The 22485-nt window shown below is 42.2% G+C and overlaps 1 protein-coding gene across 7 annotated transcripts in view; it reads left to right on the forward strand.

The window, feature by feature from the left end:
• Positions 1–21977, forward strand: part of RALGPS1 (Ral GEF with PH domain and SH3 binding motif 1) — an 84601-nt gene extending 62624 nt beyond the window's left edge. For 4 of the 7 annotated variants that reach the window (XM_039323052.1, XM_039323054.1, XM_039323055.1 and 1 more), the window contains exons 13-21: positions 9192–9318; positions 10761–10912; positions 12064–12115; positions 13408–13488; positions 15122–15227; positions 15974–16066; positions 16237–16342; positions 17045–17136; positions 17796–21977. In XM_039323052.1, coding sequence (XP_039178986.1) covers positions 9192–9318; positions 10761–10912; positions 12064–12115; positions 13408–13488; positions 15122–15227; positions 15974–16066; positions 16237–16342; positions 17045–17136; positions 17796–17825 — 839 coding nt within the window. In that variant the 3' untranslated portion in view covers positions 17826–21977. The remainder of the gene's footprint in view (positions 1–9191; positions 9319–10760; positions 10913–12063; positions 12116–13407; positions 13489–15121; positions 15228–15973; positions 16067–16236; positions 16343–17044; positions 17137–17795) is intronic. The other 3 variants (XM_039323057.1, XM_039323058.1, XM_039323059.1) reach the window with 3 other exon arrangements.
• Positions 21978–22485: the final 508 nt, after the last annotated feature.

Consider the following 22485-nt stretch of genomic DNA (forward strand, 5'->3'; position numbering starts at 1 on the left):
GTCCAGTTTCACAAACATCCTTCCATTGCCTGGAATCCTTCATTGGGGTTTTCTGCTTTGCAATCACCATTGTGGTTTTTTTTTCCTACCAAACCATCCAGATGTCTGCTTGGCATCTCAACCACACTTCAGCTGGCTTACCGGTTTTCCTCAACTCATTTGGTGACTGTTCAGGGTTACAATGGCACTGGAAAAAAATAACTTTGGACCCGTTTTTCCACACTTAATGACCAGTTGCAACATCCCTGTGGTCGCACCATCAACATTCAGATGCTTGGCAACTGTTTCATATTTATGACAGTTGCATTGTCCCAGAGTCATGTGATTTTGGAAGATGGATGGATGGATGATAGATGGATGGATGGTTTCCACAGATCTTTAGAACAAGACCTCAAGAAAACAGCAGGTGAAGAAAGAAAAAGAAAGAAAAAAAGAAAGAAAGGAAGGAAGGAAGAAAGGCAGATGATAGAGATAGATAGATAGATAGATAGATAGATAGATAGATAGATAGATAGATAGATAGATAGATAGATAGATATGGATGGATGGATGGATGGATGGATGGATGGCTTCCACAGGCCTTTAGAACAGGACTTCAAGAAAATGGCAGATGATGGATAGATGGATGGATGGATGGATGGATGGATAGATATAGGTTTATAGATTCTGAAAAAGAATAGGTTCCCTGATTCAAATATGTTTAAAATTGTATTCTTTGACGATGAACAAGCCAGCAGTTAGAAAAACAGAGGTTCTGCCAACAGGCTTATCTTTAAAACGACACAGCAGGAAAAGGGGATAGGAAAGTGTGGGGGGGGGGGTTGGAGGAAACCCCAGGAAGCTTAGTCACCTTTTTGAAAATCCTAGGCAGTCAGAATAATATATGCACAACTCTTCAGGGATTTCTGCTCCTGGTGAAGGTCCTTTTGCGGAGGGGGATAAGTATAAATCAGACCTTGACTCTCCCCCCAACCACCTATTTCTCTCAAGTACAGCTGTGTAGACACACGCACGCACGCCACACTGAAATGTGTTACAGTCCCGAAGGTTTCTGAGACCCTGGGCTCAACCAGAAAAGGTTTGGCACTGATGTGAATTTTGCAAGCCAAGCCTGCCTCCTTCCTGGCCCACTGACCACGTTGAAATAATCCTGGGTGGTATTCCTCCAGTGCTTCTTTCTTAGGCTGATTTCTCTGTAGCCCACTGACCTGGCCTGGCTGCTCTTTAGCCATGGCTACATAAAAGAGCGTAATCCTGGGGCTTAAAAACCAGTTCTTTCACCTCCAGACTGCGTGGGGCATATACGTCCCCCAGAATGTGTAAAACGAATCGATCTGGATCTGGCATTCCAGCAAATATTCAAGGGATTCCTTTGATGCTGCCCCATGGAAAAATCAATGTTGGTTTGGCCTGCTGCCTAAAACTAGGCCTGCCAAGATGCCAACGCTGATCCCTGGTTAGTTTCTTCCATCAATGTAATCGAGCAAAAGCTAGCTAATCTTCGTCGCTTTTTTCTTTCTCAATATTGTCCATTCTGCAGGTTTGCTCCTAAGCAAGTGTTCTTACTCTAGACTTCATATAAATTACCCCCCCCCCGTCGTCTAAATTGTGATTTAAATTGCGTAGCTGTGTAGTATCCTGCTTCTGTACGTGTGGCAGACCCAACGTGACGTACTCTTGAGGAGTTCCTGATTTTGTCCTCGTTCAGAAGCTTCACGTGGAACGGGAGAAACCTGTGTAAATATGTCTCTGAAGCAGACTAAACAAACTAGAACGTGCAAACTGATACGGTAGTCATGATTCCGAAGGCATTTTTTTTCTCCCTGGGTCAGTTTTGCCACGTTGACAGAAAAAGAGCTATTTCCAAAGGCTGGCGCAATGCTGGATGCTTTGAGATTTAAGAGGCCGTTTATATGATTTGCTCGTAGCTGAGTAGAAATATTTGGAATATGTTCCTTGCAAGAAGAGATTGCTGATTTTAGGAAGCAATTTTGCCTTGCTACAGTGGTTTCCCCCCCATTTTTTCCCCTGTATTGCTGGAGCTATTACTTCAAAGTAATGTTATTTTAGAGTTAGTGGTGGCAGTTTTGTTGATGTTGTTGTATGTTTCATAGACACTTCAATTCAATTAACCAATGCAACGACTTGCCTTCAGAAGTTGTGGGTGCTTCATCGCTGGAGGTTTGAAAGAAAAGACTAAGTCTCCTGCTTGAGCAGGGGGTTGGACTAGAAGACCTCCAAGACCCCTTTGAATTCTGATTAATTGGTTGGTTGATTGAAATGTCTTCTCGTGTTAAATGGATTTATATCCATGTCTTGAGTAAACAAAAGTGATTCTTAAATCTCTATTTTTCTAAAAAAAATGTATCTCATCAATATTATGGAAATAATATGTTTCAGTTGGAAACTTGTAAAATGTAACATTACAATAGGAAGTCCCCGTCCACTGTAGGAGGGTTTGAAACATACACATTTTCTATTTATGCATGGCTTAATACAGGAGTGCAAAATTTGCAAATCTGTTTTCCCGTGTCGTTAAGAGTTTTCTTAGTTAAAGAAACGTCAAAAAAGCCATAATCATTTTGGGAATACAATGGTTTTTGCAAATATAATTATCCCTCAAATAGAAAGCCCTAACAAGTACCGTGACCTTTAATTTTTATACATAAATGGAAAAATATGTTCTGCTCTCCCTCTTAAATTGAATTCAGGAACAGCGAGCTATAATTCCAGGAGCAATTGGTTTTGTAACTTAGGTTCCATTCCGGGGGAGGGGGGACAGTAAAATACAAAATTCTTGATATTAAAAATATATCACTCTGCCAAAGGCCCCCAACTCTGGTAACTATCTTCAACCGAAACCAGTATCCAGTTCACTAAATATGATCTGGCTGGAAGTATCTCCAAGTACCCAATGCTTTTGTGAGGTCTGATGGGAACTGTTTTTCCCTCTGCCAATTCTGCCTTTGACATGTTGGAGAAGACCTGCTGTTTGTCGGCAAGTTCTTCATAAATCAGTCTAGAAGACGAGGAAGAAAGGATACCATAATTTTCTTTTCAAGCAGCATAATTTGTATTAGCGATGGCTGAGATTTTTTTTCCCCATCATCCCCATCGTGCTAACTACTAATAGAAGTCAGATAACTTGAGGGTCATTTAGAGCCCCAGAAGTTTGAAGCCCATGGGAGAAGGTATATGCGGACCTTATTTAAACTATTTCAACTGTTCACGTTTTCCAGTCAGTTGCCTGTAAAGAAGGAAGCCATCTGGGCTGAGTCTCAAAAATGGCCAGGATGAGTTTCTGTAACCAGCAAACGGGTGTTTGGGAACACATACTTCAGCCATGCTTTCTTTCCCCTGAAAATATTTCACATCCTAATTTAAACCAGAGCAGAAATTGTATAAGATCTTACCCGCTGGATGTCTTTTGATTTAGAGGAGAGTTAAAAGACTTGGCCTCACAGCTAACACTTCATTATTATTATTTTCCTGGGTAGGACACAAGAACTGAAACAATGTGGATTGTAGATACGCACATCAGTGTAATTCTCGTTGAGGTTCGGAAAATAAGCAGTGCAAATAAGAGGTCATCTCAGGGCTGTGAGTTGAATTCCTGGTCGAGGAATTGAAATCTATAGAATGTCAACCGGTTTGCCATGTCTGGTGAATCCCAAAATGGCAAAACCAGACTTTTGGCGCCCGTCTCTTGGTGGCCAATAAAAGATCTAAACTCACTGTACCTTAAAACAATTTCACTCCTCCTCCTCCATGTTGTAAAGGAGTGGGGTTTGTGGAGATGATGAGAAGAAGGAGGAGGAGAAGGACTAATGGGTCCGGAGTGCTCTTTGAGCTTGGTTGTTTTATTGCAGACGTTTCATTACCAAACCAGGTAACATCATCAGTGCTGGAAAGGAGAGGGGTTTGTGGAATGGAGGAAGGAGAAGGAGAAAAGGACACAAAATGTACCTGGATAGCAGCATTTGCATGAGTTTTGCAGCCAATGGAATAATCATAAACAAGTTTTTAGCCTTTAAGATATCTCAGAAGAAAAGTTGTCTTTATAGATAAAAAGATAAATAAATCTGCATCCTAAGTGAAATAAATTGGACAGCCCTTTGTCCTGGAATGGTATAAAGTCTTGAGCAGGAGGTTGTGCTGGATGACCTCCAAGATCCCTTCCAACAGTTATTCTGTATTCTGTTACTTTTTTCCCCCCCAAAGGTGCAGGCAGGTCTGCAGCCATAAATACATTCTTGTGTTTCCTGGTTCTCTCGAGCGAAACAGTGTGAAACCACACCACTGTTGTGGCCCCATAACATGACAAGAAAAAGCTTCTTCCCATTGTCCCTTTGTTGACAATCAAATTCTTCTCGTTGGAAAGTTGAGTGTTGCAATGAGATGGATGTTGGCCTCGGTATGTCTGGCTCTGGAATTAGTTCCAAAGTTCAAACTAAATCAGAAGTGGCTGGTTTTTTTGTTTTGTTTTGTTTTTTTGTCTCTGGTTTTTGTTTTTCAAGGAATCGGGGAAGAATCTTTTTCAAAAGAGACAACAAGTCTCTTTTGGCCAGTTGGGGTATTTACTATCCTGATGACGCAAGCTGGATGGAACTTCCTCCACTTTGGACTGAAAGGAAAGCACCCTTTTTCCGTGCAAACAATTAGTCTGACATTTAAGTCTGCCGTTTACTTTAGAGGTAGTCATGGTTACTGATAAATAGCTTTGTTCTGGGAATTTTAGTGGCCAATTCTTGACTGAAAGCCAGAATTGTCTCATTCTCTCTTCACATCCTTGATAGCTTCTTCTCAACTCATTCTCAAAACTCTACCACAGATTTTTCTTCTCCTCTTCCAGGACGCGATAGAATAATAAATGGCTTTTGTCATTCTGTCTGGTTTTCTAATCCTGTCCCTTGCAGGTGCCAAAAGCTTATATGTCGACTTACCTTGGTTTTAACTCTGCTCACAAATGGCTGCGAAAGCCGATAGTTGCAGAACTGAAGGGCCTCATCCTCTATAAGTGAATCAGCTCCCGTCTGAAAGTCTTTTTGTTTCATTCTGAAATCATTCTTGAACTGTGCAGTGCTCTCCGAGCTTGGCTGACCGCTTGCAGACGTTTCATTACCCAACTGGTAGCATCCTCAGTGCTAGAAGGGAGTGGGGTTTGTGAAGTAGAGGAGAAGGAGGAGGGAGGAGGGAGGAGGAAGAGGAGGAGGAGGAGGGCAAATTTGACATCCTTGATGCTCTCTGAGATTGTTTTCTTGCCGAAGTTTCGTGACCCAACTAGGTAATGTCATCAGTGCTAGAAGGGTGTGTGTGTTCTCTTGGTAGTTCCTTGATAGGGTTAAAGGAACTTGTTAGGAAGAACAAGGCACCAAAACCTAGAACAAACTGAATGGAGCAGAAGACTTGAAATTGTGGAGTCCTTGGTGCTCTCCAAGCTTGTTGTCTTCTTGCAGACATTTCGTGACCCAGCTAGGTGACATCATCAGTGTTAGAAGGGGGTAGGTTTTGCTCGCTGTTTATACACAAGTGACTTGCCCTGTTAGTTTAGGTTGGAATTCTTTTGGGGGCATTGTTTATTGCTTGATTGTTGGTCTAGTATTAATCCTGGTGTTAATCTCTGCTTAGCAATTTCCTTGTAATCTTCTGTTTCATTTTAAACCTATTGAATTCATACTTTTCATGCTTTGGCGTTCTGCTAAAGAATTAGGCTTTGTTAAAAGCCCCTGAATGATTATTTCATGGGGAAATTATGCAAAGGAAAGTAACCAAAAGGATCCTTTGGGATAGTCAGACTTCATGGTCAGCTTTTCCAAAGTGCAGCCATCAGCTTTTTTGGGTTCCTTTCAAGTCCCCCAATATAAACCCTTCGTAATAATGTTTTGCCTTCTCTGCATTATTTTTTTTTTTCACATTTACGTCAGCGCTGTCCTTACAGTAACACGGAGGGCTAACGAAAAGCAAACTGCCTTTTTTCTATATGTAAAAATGATTAAAAAATCATGTATTCGCAGTAATAATGTCTCCTAGAAGAAGACAGAGTGGGGAAAACTATTCCTAGTTTATGCAAAGTATTTTTTTCCTCCCTGTTCAAACGAAATGGTTCCCAGAACAATTTACATACAATGTAAATTGGGACAAAAGGGATGAAAGAACAAAAGAAAATATAATCCTCATTGTTTAATGGAGACAGGGCATCCTATGATGAGCAAGTAGAAAGGAGGGAAAAAAGTCTTTGGCTTGGGTGGAGTCCTGGCTGCTGTCTCCTTGCTAGTTTTCTTGCAGACGTTTCATTACCCAATTAGGGAACATCATCAGTTATTTTTACAAATAATTCCAGGTGGTGAACTTATCCAATACATCTTCCACCTCCTATTTTTCCTACACTAAAAACCCCATGAGGTGGGTTGGGGCTGAGAGAGAGGGACTATCCCAAAGTCACTCAGTTGACTTTCATGGCTAAGGCAGGACTAGAACTCACCGTCTCCTGGCGATTGGCCCAAAGTCACCCAGCTGGCTTTCATGCCTAGGGCGAGATTAGAACTCACCGTCTCCAGCTTTCTGTCCTGGTGTCTTAACCCCTAGACCAAACTAGGTCTCCCAAGAATTGCGCAAGAATCTTCATTAATCCCTGGCTCACGCTTGGTCTGCAGGGAGTGGGCTGAATCGAATCAAAGCAAAGAAATTCATTTCCCAAACTTGAAGAAAATACTTCTATTGCAAGGGGGAAAAAAAACCCATTTCCAATACGTCCTTCGGGTTACACCCCGATCGAGGGAAAAAACCAGAGCTGCATATTTTGGAAACATATGTGACCTTCCCAGGAGCTACCTCATGCCAAAGTGACTCACGCATTGTCTTAAATGCTTATTGTGAACCGGGATCCACCGCTCCTTTGATCACATCCACCCACGTGTGCACGAAGGAAGGACTAAAACCGTAGGAGAGCACAGGTCTGTTCGTCTGGTTTCCCCAGGATCTGCAGAACGAGAGATGCCCCCAGTTTTGTCTCTTGCTTTTCTCTAGAACCAGCTCTGCCTCTCCCTTCCGAGGGATCTCCTGTTTAGCTTCAGCGTTGATTAAGTCCTACAGATGCGATGGTTCGCTTGGCGGGAGCCACTGAGCTAACTGAAGCAGAAAGTTATGAGGAATAAAAAATGGAAAATATGCTTTCAACAGAAGCCCGTTCCTTCGTTCCCTATTACTATAAACTCAAAACGAAGGCTGGGCTTTTGGCTTCCAACACATAATATAATATATTTTTCCTCAACGGGAAGCTAGAAGCTTTCCAATAGATCCCTTATTCTGCACTAAATGAATTGTTGTTCTGAGTAAAGCTGCTTTCTGCAATTGACTGATGGAGATTTTGTCAATGACGATGGCGCAAATACTGCATCATTGGTTGTTTTTAATGTTTTATTGGCATTTAATGCTTGTAAGCCACCCAGAATCACCTCTAGGCAAGATGGGCAGCAAGTAAGTTCTAATACATAGATAAATTAAATCAGCCAAAGTTGAGACCAGGACTTTCTCCTAAAAGGAAACAAACACCAGCAAGAATTTGAGGAGCCAAATGAGTTTTTGTCAGTATTTCAATTGGCAGGTTGTCACATGAGCCAAGCCAAGTTCCAGCATTTCGCACACAGTGGGAAACATGAAGTATAATTCTCAGGAATTTAGATCAAACTGCATTTCAAACTCTTGTGCCTGTATAGACAGCTGCACCCATTGAGTGAACGGGTCAGTATGTTGGCCCCTGAATAAGTTGGCTTCAGCAGAGATAATCTTCAGCGGAAGATTCAAAACAACACCTAAATATTTAAAAATCCTCTGTCTCTCTGAGCTGGATGCCATTAATTTTCTAATTGCGAAGGCAGTTAAACATGCCGCTTGGTAAACAAAACTACTCTTATTTCATTGCGATTCATTTTCTTTGGAAAAAAATGCTAAGGGTTGTGAGGCTCCATCAAAAGCTGGACTGTAACAGGCCGAGAATAACAGTGGGATGGGATTTGAATTTGATGTCTAGCGTCGGATAATAAAACTCACATTTAGAAAGGTGAAAATAATAATAATAAAAAAATGAATAAATAGGGGCAAAGATGTACCCCTGACTCTCTGTAAAATGGAAATTGAAGCAGAATATCTTCCAGTGGTGATACATGTCTTCCTCACTTATGTGCTTACATGAAGCAGTATGATTAAACAACATTAACCATGATTTCTGGCTACATTGTAGATCTCTGTGTAGTATGTTAGTTTCTCCCTAGTTTCAATGTGATAGTGTTATTTTGTGTCTATGGTCCAGCCTGCATGCTGGCTACAACATGTCGCCTATTGGCACTGAAACCATTCTTCAATTTCCAGAATTGTCATCTGTCTGGCTCCAATTCCTAGAAAACCTCTTCTCGCTTCTCCCAAGAAGCTGATGCTATGAATGGTTGACTAGCCAGTCGGCTTGCAAATAAACTCAAAGCATATGTGGTTATTTTTTGGTTTAACAGTGATGATGGTTACACCTGAAACCCTGCTCTGTCCGGCCTTGACATAGTTTTTCTTTTCCATTTATTTTTATGTATTTTGGGGGGTAGGCTATTGCTTTCCAAGTGATGTGTAATGTAGCTTTTCAAGATTGCCGGAAATGGTCTAGGGTTTCCTGCTTGAGCAGGGGGTTGGACTGGAAGACCTCAAAGGTCCCTTCCAACTCTGTTGTGCTGTAGATATCCCAGGAATAAGAGACAGCATCGTTCTGGTGGCAGGAAGCAGCGTGAGAACATCTTGGCCAACTGTCAATCTCCTGGCCCATTCTTGAAACTAAGGCCTTCTTGTAGTTCCCTGCCTGTAAGGTTTAAGAAAGCAGAGCCTGTCATAAATAGTTAAAAGTCAGCAACTTTATTCTGCCCGTGTTACAAGAATCTTACCAGACTGGTTGCCTTCCCTGGGAACAACCAGATAAGGCTTCATGGATCTTTAAGGAAGTCAAGCTTCTGCCGTTTGCAGCTGCCTGATGATTCCAAGCTAGGTCCCCATTTGACTCCTTCCAGTTTCCCAATGCCGCCTGCCCTTGTTCTCCGTATCATCTTGATCCATCTCCGGAGAACTTTCCGCTTTCCTGAGAAGAAAGCCACGGGCCCCTAGCGACACGGGCTTCCTGATACTTAGTTTAGCATTAATTGGTGTCTATTTTGTAGGTCCATCCGAAGTGTCAGCAGCTGTGAGGTTCAGCAGGAGGCCCACCTGTCCTGACGCCTCGGTAGCGGCCGGCTTGCACACTCCTCCTGTCCCACGACACAGGAAGAGTCACAGCCTCGGAAACAAGTGGGTGTTGCAGTCTGCATTGGAACAACACAGCTTAGTTAGGTCTTTTTAAGGCAGCCCTTGAAAACTTGCTGCAACCAGCTATCTCCTCCTTAGGAAGCCGTTGCCTTTCTCTAAAGACAGTCCTCAATTTACAACAGTTCCTTTCGGTGACCATTCAGCACTGAATTAGTGACTTTTCACGCTTTCGATCGTGTGATCAAAATTCTGACGTGTGGCAACTGCCATGTATTTATGACGGTTGCAGCGTCCTGGGGTTCACTTTTGCGACCTTCTGACAAGCAGACACTTGCAGTGACACAACACCTGCATTGATTCACTTAACTGTGACAAGAAAGGTCGTAAAACAGGGCAAAACTCACTGAACAAAGGTCTCACTCAACGATAGAAATTTCGGCCTCCGTTGTCGTAAGCTGAGGACTGCCTGTAGTTACTTGGCAAGCTTCTTGTTCCTAGGAACACATTTGTCTTAGAATCCCCTTGCAGATGTAGTGCCACTTTCCCGGGGAAACTGGGCAGACGCCAGAAAGAACCTTAATTGTCTTTACCACCCAAGTCAACCATGGTTCTCCCTACCTTACAGGCGCCATGTTGCCCTAAAAGATGTCAGCCTTCCAGTTAGGAATTTATGCTTCCAGCTTAGGGAGATGTGTGGCTTTCCCAGTGTGGTTGAGTGATTTCACTCAGATATGAATTCAGGTGGCGGAGTCTTGCAACCTGCACCTCTGTAGAAGCTTGAAAAGTGGCCAACATCTGGAGCTTGGGTGGAGGATGAGGTTGGAGATTTGTTTTCCCAGCTTATGGGTTGGTTTCTGAACGTTTTGTGACCAGGCTAGGTTGACCTCTTCAGCGGAGTTTAGGGGATTCCAACCCACAAGCTCGGAGAACGCAACTTTGCCCTCATTTGTAGAAGTGTTAGAATTTCCATCCCTGGAAGGTGTTCAAGAAGAGATTGGACAACTTTGTCCAAGAATGGTAGGGGGGTCTCCTGCTTGAGCTGGAGGTTGGGTTAGAAGACCTCCAAGATCCCTTCCATTATTCTGCTAGGTAAAGGCCAAAATCTCCATCTAGATTTGACTAATGTGTGCTAAAAACCAATGTTGGGGGCGATAGATCATTAGAATGAAGTTCTAAGAGGGACAGGAGAGTCCATCGGGCTACTTTGCCCTAAGAAAGGGGTCGGCAATCTTGGCTCTTTTATGACTCGTGGACTTCAGCTGGCTCAGGAATTCTGGGAGTTGAAGTCCACGAGTCATAAAAGAGCCAAAGTTGCCTACAAGTGCCCTAAAGACTTCCCAACCCTTAAGAACCCCATAAGGTCCACTGTCCAGGCAGGCAAAATCTGAGCATGAATGGTTGTTACCAGTTGACCTAAGAAAATGTTGCCTCTTTTTTTTTTCATTCCTTCCTTCCTTCCTTTCTTTTTTCCCCCGTTTTTCCAGTATGATGTGTCAGTTCAGTGTAGTAGAAAGTAAAAGCGCCACGTTCCCAACAGAGAAACAGCGGCACCTGCTGGATGACAGTGTGTTAGAATCTCACAGCCCTGTCAGGAACCATCCGCTAAATTCTGTTTTCACCAATGGGGTTTCTCTAGGTAAGTATCCAACATAGTAGCTTGGGAGCTCGGCCTGCCCATCTCTTCTTTCTTTGGAATTCAAAAAGGCATTCAGAATGACCGAACTGGGAAAACTCAGATAGTCTTTAAGTTTGGCAGTTCTCCATTCTCTCAAGCATTGTTTAGAAGGCAGGCGAATACAAGCCACGCTTCTAAGAACGATACTCTTATTGAAGGAGTCCTTCAATACTTAATGAAAAACAGAGAGCTGGCTATAGATTCCTTGTTCAAAAAAAGATCCATCCTCGAAGTCAGGAGAAATTCTAGAAGGCAGAATTAGCAGGCAAGACCGCAAGGGAGCTATCGGTTGGGGGCTTTCATGGCATAGAGCTGGTCTACTGTAGCATGAGTTTCTGATTAAGCTACTTGTGAAGCCTTGAGCGCTATCATTCCATATCATCTAGTCAATCAATCAATCAATCCCGAATGACGGTCCTGTAGAAAATCCCCTAGACGCCACATTAACATTTTAGATTAATTTAGCCTTCGTGAACAGGGGAAAAAAGAGTCGTTACGGTGGCTACCACTGAACAATACATCTAAGCCACAGACAAGCCAAAAATCTAAACTGCTCCATTTGAAAAAGAAAAAAACAACAACCCATTTGATCGTCCAAGGCTCAACTTTAAATTCCCTTCTGGTGAATTTGATGGGATTGCATTGATTTTTAAAGACCCTCATTCCATATTCAGATAATCCTGGGTGCAAGTAGGGCATCTCCTTAATTTTCCATGACACCAAGCTGTCAGTTCATGTTCTCCATCTCATTTAAAGGAAAATCTAAACATCTCTCTGTTGTCTCCTTTTTCTGTGGCCAGAGGGGGGATTTTACTGGAACCCAGATGCAATTGCATTAAACTGCAAATTTATTTATTTTCAATTAGTAGAATTGCCGGAGGACAATCTCCTTCTCTGTGCAAGGCGGCGAAAATAAGGACAACTTTAAAGCTTCCTTAAAATATTTGCACGCGACTGCAACACTTTTGTGGCTTGGAGTTTCATCAGCATGAAACCGAGGATCAGTTCCTAACGCAAATCTTTTGGCTTCTGAAAGGGACATAGACCTGTTTTGAATTGTTGTTTTTTGTCCCCTTCCCCCTGTTTTAAATAGTTGCCTTTTTGTTTTGCAGAAAGCAGCGAAAGTTCAGAATTCAGCGAAGAACCGTCATCGGGACTGGAAAGGTGAGCTTCCCTTTGACTGTGAATCGATGGGACATAACTGCATTTCAATCCAGGCTATTGAAGTCCTGGATAATCTGAATTTGGATCGTGGGTTTATGCAAATCTAGTTATTGGGAAGAAATGCTGTCCCTCTAAACATTTTCTTTATCTGTGGCTGTGAACGTACTGTGAATTTTGCAATAGTTTCTTACGTACATTGCATCCAGCAGTAGACTAGATTGTCAAGTGGCATCAAGCTTTCGAATAAATATTTCCAAATCTGTTTTAACCAGGGTGCACAATTTCTCATTTACTAGCACCAAAGGTAATACTGGATTGTCGATGAGAACCCACAATCTCACTCTGCTTCCTTCTCCATCTGTATCTGGCCTCCGGGTGAATCCCCTTTGAGTAGATTTTTTTTTGTGATTCTAGATTCATTCTTATACCAGAATCTGTTTTCCGCCCTCTAAAATCTTGACTTCTTAACCAGGAGTGACAGGCCTGAATTTGTTGTTGTTGTTGTTTTTAATAAAATACCTTTTCGAATTTGAAGACGAGACATGTGGAGCCAAAGATCTGGATTCAAACCTCAGAGGAGAATTAATTGAACTCGAAATATCTGCCTGGTTTATTTTATTCGGCAAGGAATCAGAACTCTGCATGTTTTATTGGCAACATTTGGGCATTTCCAGCAAGGGAGCTAAGTTGGAGGAGAGATTTTTATAGGTTTACATTATAATTACATATCATTTGTAGATCAGTCTTGATTTCTTCAAAGGGAGGAACGGGTCTGCTTACGATCAAGGCCTTGTTTATTCAGCTATAATAAAACCACTCTTTGCTTTCAATGGGAGGTCCCACCGTTCGTTCTCAGCTCTGGAAACAGATTCTGAACACTCACAGTTGTTCTTCTGATTTTTGGTGTGTTTGTTTCCAGGATATTGTTCTCAGCTTTGCACTTGACAAATTTTCTTTCCCATCCACCCCCCATCCCCCAAAAGCTCTCTTATTCCCAAGCCGCTCTTCAAAGTCCTTGTGAAGCTTGGAAAGTAATTTAAAAAAAAAAAAAGAACGCGATTCACCAAGAAACAGCTTCCTTCATTTCTTATGGACATCTGATTCCAATTCCGAATCGAATGCTCATCTTACTTAGTTCACACCTAAGTGCAAACCGTGAGAATGCAGAACCCGTCATGAAAGCCGTGATTCCGTTGTGTATACGGCCCACCTTTTCTTGTGGGTTTAATTTTGGGGGGCTATTGCGATTTTGCATGCTAACTAAAGAACTTAACGTGTGAATTCGTAAACAGGGGTCGCTTGTACGCCACGCTGGGGCCCAACTGGCGAGTGCCAATTCGGAATTCTCCAAGAAGTCGGAGCTGTGTGTACAGGTACAATTAGGTGGTGGGTCTCTCTCTCTCTCTCTCTCTCTCTGGACAATGGTGCCAAATCTTATTTTCATCCTCTCTTTTCCCCTTGCTAATTCAGACCTTATTTTCAAAAGCATGGTCATTTTTTTCCCCATCTGCGCAGTGACTTCCTTCTCATATTAGCAGGGGTGTGTGTGCCAAGAGTTTAAAAAAAAACACCTGCATTTTTACTCACCTCTGTGCTTTATACTTCCATGCCTCCAGAGAAGTTGGATTGGCTATATTTACATGCAACGTTACACATAAACATGCTGAATAGAAATAAAAAGCCGTTATAGTATTTGAACGAGGCATGGACAGTAAAGAAGAAGTATAGAATCGGTCAGATTTGAGCACATTTAAAACCCTGATGGTTTTGCTCTAGTAGTGGCTCTTAAGTGGATGCTTTGAATAGCAAACAGTTGCCTTGCAGGTCCAAAGAAGCCACATATAAACATCTCTCTAAAGAGTGAAGCTACCTAAATTAAATTTAAACTCTCATGCTTGCAGGAAGTTTAATTTAGATAGATTCATCTTTACTTTTGGATAGGTTTAACTCTCTTGGAGTACAAGATAATCAACTCGGCCTCAGGTTGATCCTTCTCGGATGCTAAATCAGATCGCTAAAATAGGGATCGTGTCCCTGTGATTTACTATTTAGTGACATGATGATGACTTGAAGCTGTGATGCATTTCGGTCAGCAAAAGCCGGATCTAAAACGTCTCGGCACGCAACAGGAAAGCAAAATAACTTGTTTTTCCCCCGGACTTGAGGCAAGGTGGCCTGCCAGGGCCTTACTGAAATGCTTCCCAAATGGGAATGAAGCTCAGAAATATCTGAATTAAGAATAAAAATGATAGACGCTGTAATCATTTATTCTTCCCAACGCAAGTTTGCATATCTTCCTCTATTCCTCTTCTTCTTCATCATCCTCATCATCAACCACATTTAATTCTTTTGCTAAACTCAGTTTTTGGCACGGCTTTGAAAATTCCTCAGTGAGGACTTGTGAACTGCGTGGAGGAGAAAAGCTTTCCCACCTTTGAAAGGCTCCCTCGCTCAAGTCCATTTTCCATTTCAGTCCTTATTTTGTCTACCTTTCGTTCATCACTCTCTTTATCTTTTGAGTAAATATTTTCAAACCTCTTTACCAGTTTTTATACATATTCCTCCCCTTGGCTAGTATGCTAAAAAATATTATTAACTTTTTTTTACTAATACACCCGCATATACGATCTTCTAGCACTGATGATGTTACCTTGTTGGGTTATGAAATGTCTCCAAGGAGACCACCAAGTTCAAAGAGCACTAAGGACCCCAGAGGCACTAAAATACCAGTCTTAGAATACAAAGCAGTTCTTCAAATATAGAAGAAGAAGAAGAAGAAGAAGAAGAAGAAGAAGAAGAAGAAGAAGAAGAAGAAGAAGAAGAAGAGGAAGAAGAGGAAGAAGAAGAAAGAAAGAAAGAAAGAAAGAAACTTTTAGGGTCCCCATTTAAAAGGAGACAGATTGCACAAGCCAAGGGTCCCATCAATATCAATTTTGCATGCCATTGTATGGAAGAATTGTCTAATCTGCGCTGCTCCCACAAACCTCTGTACTTTTCTTGCTTCAGCCCAACAGGTGCCTGCAGCTGCAGATCGGGGGCTTCGGTGGGGGTTGTGACCATGGAAGGCCCCCTGAGAAGAAAGACAATGCTGAAGGAAGGCCGGAAGCCTACGGTAACCACCTCCAGTGTGCTTTGACGGTAGCAAAGCATGGATGCCCACCATTTACCTGAGCAGAAGCGCCCATGGATGCTACGTTTCCATTTCAATCAATGGAGCAATATGGCAGCTCTCCTCTTCTCCTTAATTAAGTTAATGAGACTGGGAAGCTGATTGTGGGTGGAACAAAAAACATCTGTACCAATTAGAGGAGAATTTTTGTAGCTCCGGGTTGAAAAGAGGAGTCCTTTAGCGCTCACTGGGTTGTTTTCTTGCAGACGTTTCATGACCAACTTAGGGGACGTCATCAGTGCTACCATCGCTCTAGCACTGATGATGTTATCTAGTTGGGTAAGGAAACGTCTGCGGGGAACCAGCTAACCTCAAAAGAGCACCAAGGACCCCTCAAACTTATCTGTCCTTGTAATTGTACGTGAGCTGAACTTTGACTGACGTGGAGTAAAGCTCTTTTACTCTTTCTGATAAACAGTGGACTCTCCCCTTTTCCCCATGTTTCCACTCAGAATAAGAGCGATGGGGACAAGGAGACCTTGGACAGCTCTTTCCCAACCTTTTCTAGTGGGGAGCAAACACTAAAAGGGCGTAGAAAAAGCACCGGAAAATAAAACTTTTAACATGCTTTTGACTGTTTAGCCTTTATCCTCGCCGTCTCCTCCATGGCTTCGTTTTGGAAATAGTAAGTCGACCGTCAGTAAGGGGAAAGCTTTATCTTCTACAGTTCTCTTCTTTCCTTTTTCCAGCTCTCTTCCTGGACCAGATATTGGATTACTCTCTCGGGATCCACTCTGATCTATTTCGGAGCCAAGTCCTTGAGGGGGAGCGAGCGGAAGCACGTAAGCTAAACCAGGTTCATGAGATTATGGGGTGCATAAGCTGGCGGGGATCTTGGGTGGCGCTGCTTTCTGCCTCTCCGTGTAGCATCTCTCTATGGGAAATTCCAACTTCCTGGCTCGTGTCCAGAACTGTCTAACTGCTATTTTTGATTTGACTTTCCATTTTGCAGTATAAATCAACTCCCGGAAAAAAAGTTTCCATCGTGGGCTGGATGGTAGCCCTTCCTGATGATCCTGAACATCCAGATATTTTTCAGCTAAACAACCCAGATAAAGGTGAGCATGTTCAAGTGGGACTTTATTGCCGAGCAATAAATAAAGAAGACCACGGTTTTGTATTTTTTTTTAAAGAGTCCTAGAAGTTGAGCTGTGGATGAACCTTTTCATGAAAGTTAAGCCTCAATTAAAAGAGGAATACCTATATAGAATATTTGTAGCCCAGGGTGGAACTGTGGGGTCCTTGGCGCTTTTTGAGCTTGGCTGATAACCAACCAAGCTCAGAGAGAAAAGAAGGACTAGGGGGTGACATGATAGCAGTATTCTAGTATTTGAGGGGGTCAACTTATTCTCCAAAGCCCCTGAAGGCAGGACAAGAAACAAAGGATGGAAAACTAATCAAGGAGAGAAACAACTTAGAACTAAAGAGGAATGTCCTGAAAGTTAGAACAATTAACCAGTGGAACAGCCTGCCTCCAGAAGTTGTGGGTGCTCCATCACTGGAGGTTTTCAAGAAGAGACTGGACAACCATTTGTCTGGAATGGTATAGAGTCTCCTGCTTGAGCAGGGGGTTGGACTGGATGACCTCCAGGGTCCCTTCCAACTCTGTTATTCTGTTATTCTGATTTAAGTTCTGAGATCATAATCATAAAGATGGGGATATATTTTTACATTTTAAGATGCTGTTCTTTATTGCTGTTGTTATTATTAAATCACAAAGACCCTGGTTCTTTTTTTTCTTTTTCTTTTAAACTTTGCAGGCAATGTTTACAAGTTCCAGACTGGCTCCAGGTTTCACGCAATATTGTGGCACAAGCATTTGGATGATGCCTGCAGAAGCAACAGGCCTCAGGTAAGGCCATCTTCTACCTGTTTTAGTTTGTAAGCGAAACAGTGGAGAGGTGTTAATTATTAACTGGGTTGAGCGTGTCTACAAAACGTCCTGAGAAATTTTTTACCCAGGTTCATTTGTTCCCATTTCCCAAGGTTGTTAGTGAAGGTCAATCTCTACCCAGAAGTAGGGGAAAAAACGAGAAAGAGAATCAAAAACATTGTGGTGTCTCCTGGATGTAGGTGAAGCCCAGGAGATAAGTCCAGGAGATACATGATGTAAACTTTGGATTCTTCACCTTTAATTAGATATGTTGTTGTGTTGCCCTATTATTGATCAATTTCTTCCCTTTCCGAATAACAAATTTTGGAATTAAGCTGTTTCTCTTTTTTAATTCTACTCTTTTTTTAATGTAAAGAGTGGACAAAACTGTAATAAATAGATTTGATTTTACTTGACTTCTACTTGACATGAGTTGACTTTAATTGATTTTCAGTTGACTTAACTTTGACTTGACTTGACTTTGACTTAACTTTGACTTCACTTGATTTGACTTTGGCTTGACTTAACTTTGACTTGATGTGACTTCGACTTGACTTGAGGAGGCTTCTTGCAAGGATCTTCCATCCGTGGACCATTTATCCAGAATTTTTCATTGATGGTTTTTGCTTGCTCTTCAGGTACCTGCCAACCTTATGTCCTTTGAGTAACCGGCTCCGGTGTGCGGTATAACGTCCAGTGCCAAACTGCAAGATGGGAAGATGGGTTCCTGTTGAAGCAAGGAGGAAAGAGACTTCAGAGCAAACCAGCTCTCTCCCACAGCGACTTCAGCACTTTTCTACATAACTTGAAAGTAATTATGACACAGCTTCTAGAAACGGAAACACGAATGTCATCCTTGGGACAGGATCTAACTTACTGCACTGATGAAAGAGAGAGAACTTAGAGATGCAGCCTGCCCCATCACAGGATACTTGGGTCCTTAACTCTAGCCGTGGGGGTCCCAGACAGCTGTGGATTTTTTGTCCTGCCACAAACTGTATCTGTCACATCTCTGCAGATTTTTTTTCCTTTTTTTTTAACTGCTCTTTTTACAGCCAAGCTGCTTTATGTGACTCAAGAACTTTTAGCCCATGTTGGGTTTACAGTTATTTCTAATGCACAAAACAACAAACGTTTGACAGTGTTAACTTGCTGCAGAGTGTCAATTAGAATAGAACGTTGTGAGACGACAACATTTTTATAACCTTAAGTGCACTGAGCTGCTTTGGCTGCCTCAGATTTTTTTGTATCAAACGTAGGGACGCCACCAACGTCCTGACTGAAGCTATTTGGGAAATGTGTATTTTGGCACAAGAGAAAGAAAAAAAAACAACAAATCACCTGTAATTTTTTCTGTTTGTATCTCATGATTAATTGTGCTGTATTTTGTGGTGGATGTTTTTTTTGTTTTGTTTTGTTTTTTTATTAATTGGAGGTACCCCTAGCAACGAAGGGACTAATTGCTGCTGAAATGCACGCCATCTTAAGGCTCCTTCTGGATGACTTCATTCCCCAAGTAAAGATCTGCCTTAAATTGCGTGGTGTGGGGGCTAAGGGGCTGCTGTTCATCCAATATGTCCCGTAGCCATGCAAGCTTCTCCTACGTCTCTCCCAGGGCTGGTTTTAGAACTTCCCAATTCCAGAGAGCATTTGTTGAGGGAAAAAGTATTGATATGGACTCCAGTTTCTCCTAAAAGGGGGAAGCATTTCACCAAACACCAGTCCCTTCTAACTCAGCCAGAAAGTCAGTGTTCTTTTAAGCAAGGTAGAATAGCCAAAATGTCTTCGTCTCTTGATTCCCCAACCCGGCCTTTCAATGAAGCCTTGAGCTGCTTCGTGGCGTCTTGGATGCAGCTAAACAAGCCAGCTTCTTCATACAGATGTGGCTGGCCAGCGGTCATTTTGGATGAACAGCCCTCTGCGCTTGAAAAACCTGCCTGCTCTCGGGGGCATGCTGGCTACCCATCTGGCTATATCTTGGTTGTCTTCTAAGCCATGTTTACTTTAAATGTATGCTCAATGTCTCCACCGTTAATGATTGTAATGCTTTTTTAAGTGTCATGCCGTACTGTCTGTCTCCTGTTCCTCGGAGCGAAGGAAGGTAAAGAAAAACTCTTGGATTTGGACAGGAAATGGGGAAAAAGGAAAACCACATCTCAGCCCCCGGTATTTTCCTTCTCTTATTCTCATGATGAAATTGTTGGAAAACTGTGCAGCCAGTTGTGGGGTGACAAGTTAGGTAGTTGCTGTAGAATTTCAGAATGGGCAAAGAGGTAGGTTTTTTCTGGTTGATCATTCCGACGTAGCATCTGCCATTCTTGCTTAAAAATGGCTTTCTCTTACCAGTTGCATAATGGCAATTTAAAAAAACCTGGCTTCCAACGCAATTAACCCAGCTAGGGAATTAACTGAGCCAATTGCATTAAGACCACCCTCCCCTTTTACAAGAGTGCTAAATTTCAACATCTTCCTTTATTTTTAAAACAACGTGCCGAAAAGACATGGAAACATCTCCTGGGAAGCAGTCCAGCCAACCAGAATCTTTTCTCTATTATTAAAAAGATGACTGGCAACAAAAGGGAATCCTAATTTTTATAACAGAGGGATGAGACTGTTAGCAAGCTGCTGGAAAGGTGTGGCAATCGCATTCAAGAAGAAAAAAGAATCGGTACCAAAAACGGAAGCTGTTGCTTAGAGGGTAAAACACAGGCCGTTAAAAATCAGGTTTTTAATTGCCCAGAATGAATTCCTACTTACACCAAGGAGTGGACTAGTGCAATGAAATTAACCTTCCCATCCCTCTTTTAGAATAAGCACTCTGGTCTGACATGGTAATGAACAATGAAAGTTAAGTGATTAATGGCATCAGAGTCCAAGCCAGATGAAATCTTTTAGAAAAGGACGCGAAAGCAGTTCCTGTATTCATCCCCAATCACACAAAGGCTAAGCAAGTTTATGAAATTGTAATTTGAGTTAGTCTGACTTCTGGACAGAGAGTTCAGGATTTGATTGTCAAATGCTTTCAGAACAAAAATTTGGTTATTGGTTTACTGGGTGAGAAAGGGGGGGGTAACCCACTCTGAAAAATGTCTGTTCTCACCAACCTCCCATCATTTTATTTCCTCCCTTCCTGTCAAAAGACTGGAAATCACCTGGTTTTTTTATGACTTTGGGAAACGTGTGTTACGGCATGTCCAAGTAGAGGCGCCTGTCCGTGTGTAACGAAAGAAATGTGCAGGTGTTTGCAAAGAGAATGCCCAAATCTTGAAAGTCCCTCTGCAAATCTGCATTTAGAATGTAGGAGATTGTTGTCACTTAAATTTCTTTTCTTTTTTAAGAACAAAAAATAGAACCAGTATTGCAAAGGCCTGCCACAGTTTTTTTTTTTTTTTACTTTGGTAGAGCTATAAGCACTGTAGCCCAAAACCCCGGGAAAAAATGTAGAGTAATGATTTGCGTAATGATGGAGCTTCATTCAGCAATACAAGTAGCTTTGCTGCAAGTTGGTTTGAAAAGATGAAATAAATGAGTAATAGAACAGTGTCCTTCTCCTCCTCCTCCTCCTCCTCCTCCTTCCTTCCTTCCTTCCTTCCTTCCTTCCTTCTCCAGGTTTAAATGGTTAATTGTCCTATGAAAAGCATGAGGATTCTATTTAGCTGGTTTTTTTGTTTTTGTTTTAATTTTTGGTGCATCTTTGACTGTGAATTTAAGGGGTGCATATCAGTAACTGTTTAAAATAGGGTCTCCGCCAGAGAAGACCAGAGCCCCACACCCCTTCTGAGGGTGTTACGGACGTTCTCGTACGCCCGGTCCAACAATGGCAGGGCCAAAGCTCAGTAAATGAAGTTTTCAACTTTGAAAATGGCCTTCAGAGCTGGCATGGATGAGACGGTTCCAGGGAGCACCACAAGATGGGAAGGGCAGGTTGTGAGGTCAACTGGAGCTGTGCCGTACATCCAATGTAAACACAAAAAGACACTTTGGAGCATCCCGTTCACATCGTACCTCCGTGAAGCTCCTTCAACTGGGTTTGTCTTCTTCGCAGTCCAGCGAGGTGAAATAGCTCCAGACGAAGATGCCTTTGGTTGAAGGAGCACAGAACGGTGTACATGTGAACATGTCCATGCTCCAAAGAAGGTTTTTTGCCTTTGAAGCCTTGCCCTGTCCATCCCAGAGTAGGTCGCTCTGTGGAACTGACCACCGTTTAACCATTATTTTCTTTTTTTAATTTTGCAAATATGGTCCCCGTCGATTTCCACAATGACAATTTGTGTAGCTGTATCGAGGCAACGTTATTTATTCTTAAATTTATTCGCTTGTGTAAACTTAGTGCCAAAATGCATGGTGGATTGGTTTTTGCTTTTGTTTTTTTTCCACGTAGCACTCGATGGAAGCAGAAACAATAGTATCTGATCTTCAGCCGTTTTCATCTTTGTGGTTTAAACCCATTTCTAGACTTTGCTTTTGTTTAGTTTTCTCTTTGGTGAGACCCGTTGCACAATTTTAATTTTTTCACCTCCCTTTTTAGCCATATTTCCAGTGGTCCACTGCATGGCGTTTTATTGTACAGGCCTCTCATCTCTCACTCCTTGTGAATTGTCCCCCTTCCAGATGAACTACTGAAGTTTTCACCCTCCTGTGGAAGTCTTTTTTAAGTTCTGTTTATTTTTTTTTTCTTATTTGGCAAAGTATTTTGTTACCTCAGTCTTCTATCGAGTTGCTGTATTTTTCAGCTTGTTACATTGATGACAATAACTGTTTCACTAATTAAAACAAAAACTTTAATGTACAAAATAAAAAGGCAACTTTTTTTGTCTCTTCTTTGTTGTGATCATGGAAGATAAATACACTTGGTGTGCAATCATAAAGCTATACACTATAGGTAAGCCTCACTTTACGACCGTTAATGCTGGTTCCCAGGCTCCCAGGGCTGGTTATGTTGGCCTCTATCTGATTCTTCAATCAAAGTTCTGATTTCAACACTCAACCTGGAACGGTGCAGGGACCAGGGCATCCGGTCCCTACATAAAGCCTATTGCAAAGCCTGCGTCCCGAGTTGGTTCTGGCTACAACATTACGTCACCCTGGCACACTGCCAGGGAAAAAGGCTCTTTGCAAATTTTCTAGTTAGAAAAGAGTAAGGTCGACGTAAGGCTGCATCCTGATGACTTTGCCCCCAAACTGACCAACCTAGTCTGTCCTATCTTGGGAAATCCTGACTTTTTTGCCCTCTTTGGGCTAAGGAAATATTAGGGCCCGACTTTTGGCCCACTTTGGGGGTTAGAAAAGAGTAAGGCTAACGTAAGGCTGCATTCAATGGGATTTTAA

This window comes from Crotalus tigris, unplaced genomic scaffold, assembly GCF_016545835.1.
Source record: "Crotalus tigris isolate CLP2741 ecotype Arizona unplaced genomic scaffold, ASM1654583v1 scf7180000024153.1733885, whole genome shotgun sequence".
NCBI lineage: Eukaryota > Metazoa > Chordata > Lepidosauria > Squamata > Viperidae > Crotalus > Crotalus tigris.